At 36.4% G+C, this 9,894-nt stretch overlaps 1 protein-coding gene across 1 annotated transcript; it reads right to left on the reverse strand.

Moving 5' to 3' along the window:
- Positions 1 to 983: 983 nt before the first annotated feature.
- LOC114242606 (uncharacterized) lies at positions 984 to 7,040 on the reverse strand. Its single transcript, XM_028173830.2, has 3 exons — positions 6,616 to 7,040; positions 1,892 to 2,409; positions 984 to 1,808 (listed from the first exon to the last, which is right to left on the reverse strand). The coding sequence occupies exons 1-3, from the start codon at positions 6,629 to 6,631 to the stop codon at positions 1,341 to 1,343; spliced, it is 1,002 nt and encodes a 333-aa protein (XP_028029631.2). The 5' UTR covers positions 6,632 to 7,040; the 3' UTR covers positions 984 to 1,340.
- Positions 7,041 to 9,894: the final 2,854 nt, after the last annotated feature.

A 9,894-nucleotide genomic window follows, 5' to 3' on the forward strand; every position in this document is an offset into this window, starting at 1 on the left:
TATTAAATATATGTATGTGTATAATAAAAATCTTACATTTATATCCGTTATCTGGTACCTGTAACACAAGTTCTTTACGAACTTATCACGGGACCAGTTAACGTGGCGTGATTGTTAGTAAATATTTATTTATTTATTTATTTATTATTTCCTGCAAAAGATATATCAACTGAATTACTATATCAACAAACTTCGCTCCTCGCGTTCCCGCCAAAAGTCCACTTTACTTACATAAAGAAGAATTTTCTTAATCATACATTTAATACAATACACTGCGTTTGTACATTAACCGTTTTTGCATAAAAGTGGCTATGGAGCAGCGAAAAACAATGGGCAGTAGAACGAAAACAAAATGTTTTTGATTTTTTTTTGTTGGCCATTTTCTGTACCTACTTGTTTCCACGAGCATCACGTTTGATTCAATTTCCACTTTTTTTTTTTTTTTAAATGTAAAGAGTTATAGTCATGGTAGAGTATTCAGAATAACATTTATTGTTCCTTTCACCAAAATTGGTTTATAAAATCAAAAGATATTGGCTAAAAAGCCCTGTGTACATATTTCTTATGTTATCATTAGGTATATTAAATAATACAATTCAAAGATTTTGTCGGTATCCTATTAGAAACAAATTTGTCTAGGTTTGGATTTCGACCGTCTTATTATTATTACTATAGGTACGACTATACCTAAATTGATAGTATTGACCGGTCATCGTTCTCGTCGAACCCGTCGCTCGCGACGAAGGGCTCGACGAGTAAATTAACCCACAGACACAACCCACTAAGTTTCTCGCCAGATCTTCTCATTGGGTCGCGTTTCCGATCCGGTGGTAGATTCTGCGGAGCACGGCTCTTGCTAGGGTTCGTGTTAGCAACGTCGTCAGGTTTGAGCCCCGTGAGCTCATCTACTAGTTAAGGTTCCGCTGAAATAGCCTCTTAAGGCTATCAGCTTAGGTAGGAACAAAAAAAAAAGATAGTATTGATTGTATTTGAATCATCCTGGTATATTAACTTTAAGTTGCTTACCTCAATTCTGTTATGCAATATTTAATAAAACCTAGCCTATAGGTACCTATTGAATTGCCATTTTATGATCACAAATTTAAAAAAAGTAACAGGTAAACTATTTGATAATATTCACTAGCAACATACACGCTCATATTGTATTTTAACAATATTAACAACAGTAATGATTATTAGATTTTTTGCTTTATCCTGAAACTACACGGCAAAATGGTGGCATAGCTAGCTAATTCCAACGAAACAGCAGTCACGTCATGAGAGTCTCATATTGTAAACGTAGTGTGTTTAGTTTTTAATAATTTCAGTCTTGTTTTTTATCACAAAGTCAAATTATTTATGCTGAAATCGTGTGGTCTCAATCTTAAATTCAAATTGTATGAACTGTGCGATGAAGACAAAGATCCATTATAGCCCCCGATAATACCGCATGAACTGTATGCATTTTCGCCTCCGCTATAACCTACAACACTTTGGCCCATAAACCCATTTGTGTTGGGCACGTATGGTCTGTTACCAACGTTCTGCATCATCAAAGAATAATCGTTCTGATACAGTCCTGTATTCGTTATTGGCAGTCCTAAATTTAAATTCAAATTGTTAGTTTGAAAATGATGTAGCCACGGTTCTTTATTTCGGGCGAATTCTTGTCTCGGGTCTGGTTGATGAGGAATGCCGATTGGAACAGCCATGGGCTCTGGTGAATTCTGACTGGTTGAACTCCGGTGATTTGAGAGGGCTGATCTTTCGTTTCTTCGGAATTTCGCACGACGGTTCTGAAACCACACCTATTGAAACAGACACCCATTAAAATTAGTCCTGAATGCTAATTAATGAAACATAAAAAAATATAAATTTTATAAAAACTAACCTGCACTCTTGCTTCTGTTAAACTGACTCTCGCTGCTAAATCTTCTCTAACAAAAGCATCGGGATAGTGCGTTTTTTCAAATACTTTTTCTAAGGCAGCCAATTGCTGGCTAGTAAAAGTGGTTCGGTTTCTTCTCGGCTTTTTCCTCTCGTCCGATTTCCCGTCCTTGTTTTCGTCGCATTCTTTCTGCAGCTCTTTCTCTTTTCCATTTTTTCCTTCTTCGTATTTCCGTCGCATGTCTTCGTAGGCTAAGTAATCTACAGGTTTGATGAATTGGCGCTGTAGGTCTTTTGGGTACCACGTCAAGTCATTTTGATATGTCGGTTCATAAGATCCATTCATTTGGCGTCCAGCCGTCAGTTGGTGTAGACGTATGAGGCTGTCTTCGTGGCACTTTATCATCTGGAACAGATTGTGATTGTTTTCGTAGGACCCAGCAGCCGCGTTATAGTTGACTGCACCTTGGCTTTTCGCTTCGTAGCTTCTAGTCGTACCATTTAATCCACTGTTGATACCATCTGCGGGAAATGTTAAATGATAAATCAAATGTGTTTTTATTTATTCAACAAAAACGATTATACTTAAATAAATAGAACCTAAAATATAAATTTTATTTATGACCTAAACGACATAGTGCGCAGTAAAATAATGGTAATAGTAACTAATCAAGGGAAATAATACCTAATTTGGAAAAGTTCACTTTATCCCTATACTTTATCCCTGTAGTCGTCGTGGCCCAAAGGATAAGACGTCCGGTGCATTCGTATCTAGCGATGCAACGGTATTCGAATCCGCAGGCGGCGCTAATGAAATACGTACTTAACAAATTTTCACAATTGACTTCCACGAAAGAAATCGTGTAATAAAAATCAAACCCGCAAAATTAGAATTTGCGTAATTACTGGTGGCAGGATATCTTGTGAGTCCGCATGGGCAGATACCACAGCCCTGCCTGTTTCTGCCGTGAAGCAGTAATGCTTTTCGGTTTGAAGGGTGGGGCAGCGGTTGTAACTATACTGAGACCTTAGAACTTATATCTCAAGGTGGGTGACGCATTTACGTTGTAGATGTCTATGGGCTCCAGTAAGCAGTTAATACCAGGTGGGCTATGAGATCGTCCACCCATTTAAGCAATAAAAAAAGAAAGCATTCCATTAATCAAAGTCACGTTCATATTTAACAAAAGAATAATTAAAAAAAAATATAGACATCGTTTATATTAAAACGATAAAGACATCCTTAAATTAATTTAATTTAATCTTGTAAATTAATTTAACTATCTATTTACATACAAATAAATAAGTTTCCTCTAAACTACTTTAAGCATAACATTAGGGGTGTTCAATAAAAAGTGATAATGAGTATGACGCAATTTTAATCTTTTATCCTTTCCTCTGCGTCACAGATAAATTACATTTATTTAATGTTATTTTATTTTCCGACGTTCCTTTCAGTTTATACACTTAGGTATATCTATATGACAAAGCTAAAATTGCCATTTTTTATTTTAAAAATCCACTGAGTTCTTAAAAATCACGTACCGATGTGACTATTGCTTCATCATTTTAAATTTATGGCCTCTAAGATGTTCCTTTAACCGCCGAAACAGGTTGAAATCAACTAGGTTCGGTGAGTATGGAGGACGTTCTATCAATTCGAAGCCAGCTTATTGAATCGCAGCTCTGGACTTGTGCACCAGTGTGCTATCTTCTATTTTTAAAAAACAAAAGATAGTTGATTGTTTTTTTTTCATTATTATTACGTCTAATGTCTGGACTATGCCTATCAGTATTTATTAATTTTCTTTCCAAGGAGAATGTAGCGCATTACGACTATTTATTGAGCACTCCTCATACAATGTAGGTTTGTTGATAAAATCTGTTCAGACAAAGCCGCATTTAGTTTCATATCAGAGCACGCACGGGCGCGGCGGCTGATGTACCTCCATGATAATACAGTAGAATATTGTGTGTGAATCTTTGTTCACATGGTTGCTCTCTGAAAACGTACGCTATCGATTACTATTGCGTACGTAGAATCGCAATTGCAAATTGAAACAACAGATTTTCACAACTAAGTTTTCTTTTTATAAGATAGAAGTCTGTGCAACTATATAAGAGACTACCTGTAGCCGTCCGCTTCGTTGGGCATTTAAAATTAACATTATCATTTCTCACCCCCTCAAAGATTCTCATCATTAACGCCCCCGCAACTGGTGTAGGGAGTCCAATGCTCATATAAATATTAGCCTATCCATTAAGTACATGTATTTTCTACACGGATACCAAGTTTCAAGTCGATCGGATTCATGGTTTAGTAGTTATAACGGAACATCCGTAAAGACCACTGTAGATTTATATATTAGTATAGATGTCCCATGAGGCAGGTTTTTTACTAGTACCTCCAGCCGCCTATTTCTACCGTGAAACAGTAACGAGTTTCGGTTTGAAGGGTGGGGCAACCGTTGTAATATAAAACTAAGATTTAGAACTCATGTTTCAAGGTGGGCTCCGGTGACCACATCGATTTATTTTCAAGTAGCCTTATAAGTTGATTTTTTGTTGTTGCTTAGAACGGTGGATGAGCTCACAGCCCACTTGGTGTTAAGTGGTTACTGGAGCCCATAGACATCTACGACGTAAATGCCGCCACCCATCTTGAGATATGAGTTCTAAGGTCTCAATACAGTTACAACGGCTGTCCACCCTTCAAATCGAAACGCATTACTGCTTCGCGGCAGAAATAAGCAAGGTGGTGGTACCTACCCGCGCGGACTCACAAGAGGTCTTACCACCAGTAATTACGCAAATTATAATTTTGCGGCTTTGATTTTTATTACACGATGTTATTCCTTCACCGTGGAAGTCAATCGTGAACATTTATTGAGTACGTATTTCATTAGAAAAATTGGTACCCGCCTGAGATTCGAACATCGGTGCATCGCTCAACACGAATGCACCGGACGTCTTAGGTATCCTTTAAGCCACGATGACTTCGAATTTCGTTATTTTGGTGTAATTACATAAGTGCAACAATATGTTTTGTATTTGTATATTGGTATTATAGAATTAGTGACTCACATTATCAAGGAAAATCAAGTTTATTAATACTTTTTAGTTTTTGTATTATAGGTAATTAAAATCGTTATCCATAATAATAATAAAACTTTAAAAAAAATTTTTAACTGTTTCCTCTTAGAATAGAAACCAACGTATTTTATTCTTTCGTTAATTTGAAAATGATACCCATTTATAATTTTCCCGAAATTCACGGTGTTTAATGTGTACGGTAGACGGTAGGTTAACATATTTTAAATAGCCCGTTGAGTTTCTCTCTTTTCAGTGGGTCGTGATTCAGATCCAGTGGTAGAGTCTGCGAAGCACTGCTCTTGCTAGGGCTGGTATTAGCAAATTCTCTCAGCCCGTGTGCTCACATACCCGTCCGCGAGAAGCTGAATTAGCCTCTTCTACCAGCAAATAAGTGAGAAAAAGAGATATTTTTTAATTCTTAAAAATCACTTTTATTCTTCCCTATTTTGCCTATGTTTTTTTATTGCTTAATTGAGTATACCAGTACGAACTCACGGTCCACCCGATGTCCGGTGGCTATTGTCGTCCATTGACGTCACGTTGTAAATGCTACCACCTAGCTTGAGACAAACAATCTAAGTCTTATTGTATAATATGAGGGCTGTTCCATCCTCAGATACCAAGTACCTATCCAGCCAAGCCGCTGCGTACAGTTCAGAATTCTCAAAAACTATTATTGACATCAGAGACTAATATTCAATATAACGGTCACATAATATTATAACACAATCAACAGTTCAGTTTTAATTATAAATTATAAAAAAACTCTCATATAAATTTACTCGTTCCAGTATATCCTATTTATAGGTTAAATGTATTAGTAATATAAAATTGCTTTTCCCTGTTCATTAATTTTATATTATCATTACGCTAAGCGAATGCTCTAAACTGTACAAGTATTGGAATCATAATGATTTCAAAATAGTTAATTATAATTGACTTTGTTAATAATTTTCTGTTTCATAATCATTTACATTAATTTAATGATTTTCGTCATTTGCTGTGCTGTGAACCTATTTCACCATATATTATTTGGTGCGAAACGAATTTGCAGATTAAAAATATAGTAGTCTTTAAAAAAATTAGAAGAAAACTAGATTTAATACAATTTCTTTTTTTCAGAGTTCACTTCTAAATTTTTCCTATTGTAGATTCCTGTTGTAGATTCCTATTTTCCATTGTAGATGTCTATGGGCTCCAGTGACCACTTAACACCAGGTGGGCTGTTAGCTCGTCCACCCAACTAAGCAATAAAAAAAATCCTAGATAGGTATATAGCTTTCGTTATGTTATCTACAATCTACATAAATCTGTAAATGTGTCACGACGTGGTAATACTTACGACATTTGACGATATATCTAAACAATAATATATCAACGACTCATTTCGATCAAAATTCACAAGATATAAAATCATGAATCGCAATCATTGTGTGCTCAATACTCAGCCTTTTACGCGTTTTAAAAGCGTTACAATAATTTTACGATAATACGATAATATACTACGACAAATAATACTATAACTTTAAATTTCATATCAGTTTTCATAAAATTATAACCTGTTCTTTGATTAGGTATAACGAAACTATGTAATTATTAGCGAAATCGAAAATAATAAAACAATATTAAACTCACCCTTATTCTGGTCCATAGCAAAACACGAACGCAAATTTTAAACTTAAAATATGTACATATAAATTATAATCAATCAGAATAATTACAGTTTTATTCGTCGATATTTATTCACGTACACATTTTTACAAAGCGCTTGCGCAATCCAACTAGACATTTATCGAGACCGGCCAAACCGAATAATTGTTATTAATTCGCTGGCTTATTGAATTACTTTATTTAATTACATAATTCGACTAACTCATCCTAATGTGCGAACTAATGGAGTCTGTACTGAAATCTGGCTGCTTCGTTACAAGATCCCAACATGTGGAGCTAACGAAAAAAAATCCCTGTAAACAGCCACACAAAACACACCTACTTTGTTCGTAGAATACCAGAACTAACCTTATTCCGGTAGTTTAAGAGCGATAGTAGAGGAACAGACTAAATACATTGTAAAGAAAACCGTATATTAGCTATGACAAAATATAAAACGCTTTGGATAGTCGGGGTGGGAGTTCTTTAAACTCGAAACAGTACCTGCGGTTGGAGACTCTTGAGGCGTGGCAACACTTCAGACGCCCGTTTAAAAAAAAAACAGTGAGCGGGAAACATTTCGGGATAATAATTGACACGTCAACGTGTATTATTTATGGTGGTAACGAAAATTAACATAAAGTTCTCAAGTAATTGATTTTGAAAAGTTTACGTTCGTTCGTAAGGAGTCGCGACGGACGCGGATGTTGATTTTCTTGTGTGTGTATGTGTGTGTGTGTGTGTTTTTTACGAGCAACGGAATTAGATGTGGCACGTATTTATGAATTTTTATTAAAATTAATTTTTACGAAAATTATTTTTGGTTCTCTTTTGGAAATAGCACAGAGGGAAAAATAACAAATCATTAAAAATGAAGCTTCATTATCGTGATTTTTTCGTTCATTAAACTAGAAAAATAACAATTCATAGATTATACACGAATACAAAAGGTATGATATTATGATTTTTGTATTGGTCAACGTGATTTTTTTTATTTCTTTTTGTTGCCCTTGTAGGCAGACGAATATACAGCCCACCTGATGGTGAGTGCTTCGTCGCCCATGGATTTCAGAAATGCCAGGGGTAGAGCCAAGCCGCTGCCTACCGTTTGATACTCTCCACAAGCCTCGTTTGAAGAAGGACATGCCATAGCGCTCGGGAAACACCGTCGAGGGTGGTCATTCCAAAGCCGGATGGTACGTGGCAAAAAAGATCTCTGGAAACGCACAGTGCATGACCGCTTTTTTTTAGTCCTACCTAAGCTGAGAGCCTTGAGAGGCTATTTCAGCGTAACCTTAACTAGTAGTGGGCTCACGGGGCTCAAATCTGACGACGCTGCTAACACGAACCCTAGCAAGAGCCGTGCTTCGCAGAATCTACCACCGGATCGGAAACGCGACCCACTGAAAAGATCCGGCGAGAAACTCAGTGGGCTGTCTATGGGTTTATTTACTCGTCGAGCCTTTCGTCGCAAGCGATGGGTTCGCGGTGACCGGTGCTTGAGATACCTAAAAGCACCGTTAATGCATCAGGAGGATCCGTAATGACGTGTTTAGTGCGACGTCGACTGTTTACCATTCTGTCCACAGGATCAGGTGTGTAATTTCCGGCGGCCACGACAAGAGGGTTTTAGTGTCGTGCCGCCTTCTCAAAGTGGTGGGTTGTCGTCACTTATTGTCACAAAAATAGTAATTGTAATCATACAAACAGTAACCGTAATAAAAGTATGAATTACGTAAATTTTACGTCCTCAAGTAAGAATTATCTCCTGCAATACAAATGTTTAAACAGAGGAATATATTTGGTATTATAAGGCAATAACGCCAAATATTTTTAAACAGATGACGCCGACCCACAGTCGATCTTGGATTGGACGAATAAGTGAAACATCTACAGTAGGCTTACGGCTTGACCACATCACCAAGCCTTAGTCACATAATATTAAGTTAAGCTACCATTAAAATAAAAATCTTAAAAAAAATACCATTGCATTGCTTATGTACATTAGACTACATAACATTAAAAAAATATAAACAAAAAAATCTTTGGTAAGCTACACTGCACTATGTGAAGTCAATTAAGACCAGTATATTATGATGAAGTATAATAAAATTGAGAGAAAATGTCCATAAAGCGCCTTGTCGCTTAGGTCAAAATAGAAGGCACCAGACCATGAGGAACGTTGCCCATGCGATGGACCGACTAAGTCAACTCAGAAGTTGGCGGTTATTTACATGAACTAGCGATCCCGCAGTAAACGAAATTCGACTATAATTAATTGAAATTGTAAGTTTGTACACTATTATGATTTTATTTTCGAAGACAAATTTCGCAAAGACTACACTATAAAAAATATTAATAAAGACAAACAATATTTAATAAAAAAAAATTTATTGCTTAGATGGATAGACGAGCTCACAGCCCACCTGGTGTTAAGTGGTTACTGGAGCGATAGACATCCACAACGTAAATGCGCCACCCACCTTGAGATACAAGTTCTAAGGTCTCAAGTATAGTTACAACGGCTGCCCCACCCTTCAAACCGAAACGCATTACTGCTTCACGGCAGAAATAGGCAGGGTGGTGGTACCCACCCGCGCGGACTTACAAGAGGTCCTACCACCACCTACCACCACCATCTATTCTCAATTTGACCAGAGACGTCAAGAACAAAAGTTTGACAATAAATAAATAGTATGCATGCGTGTTGCGTCAAATACATCGTAGTGTGTGTAATGTTTTTTTTTGTTGATTTAATGTATTTTTTAGCCATATTTTAAAAAAAATATTAACTTTCTGCACTTTTTCTCTATACTCTCTATAAGTGTGGGAAATTTTATACTCTTCCGTCCGCACAATTTTCGTACAAAGGGATACAAAGTTTTTCCTTCACGTATTAATATACCTATAGATATACCAAGCTCATTACAAACCGGGAGAAGTGGTGATTGCTCGTGAGACGCATACCATTTGCCCACAGCAATGAAACCGAATGACGACCACGACTGCTCTGACAAGAGTACTACGACGAGAAAAAATTATAAAATAAAATTTACTGCTTCGTCTACTGTCTTTGAATCGTGTGCAAATTTTCATGATCGAACTTCTTTGAGTTTGCACAATTAAATTGTAATATAGAGAAAGAGTTACACAAATGCAGGTTCGATAGACGAATCGATACCGATCAAGATAGTAAAAGTATATATCTATACTTCTATACTAATATTATAAACAGGAAAGATTTGTTTGTTTGTTTGTATTGAA

The sequence above is a fragment of the Bombyx mandarina genome, chromosome 15, assembly GCF_030267445.1.
Source record: "Bombyx mandarina strain Sakado chromosome 15, ASM3026744v2".
NCBI classification, from domain to species: Eukaryota; Metazoa; Arthropoda; class Insecta; order Lepidoptera; family Bombycidae; genus Bombyx; species Bombyx mandarina.

Coding starts and splice junctions, on each gene's coding strand:
- LOC114242606 (XM_028173830.2), bottom strand. Junction 1,809..1,891: donor TAACAGAAGCAAGAGTGCAG/GTTAGTTTTTAT, acceptor CTGTTTCAATAG/GTGTGGTTTCAGAACCGTCG.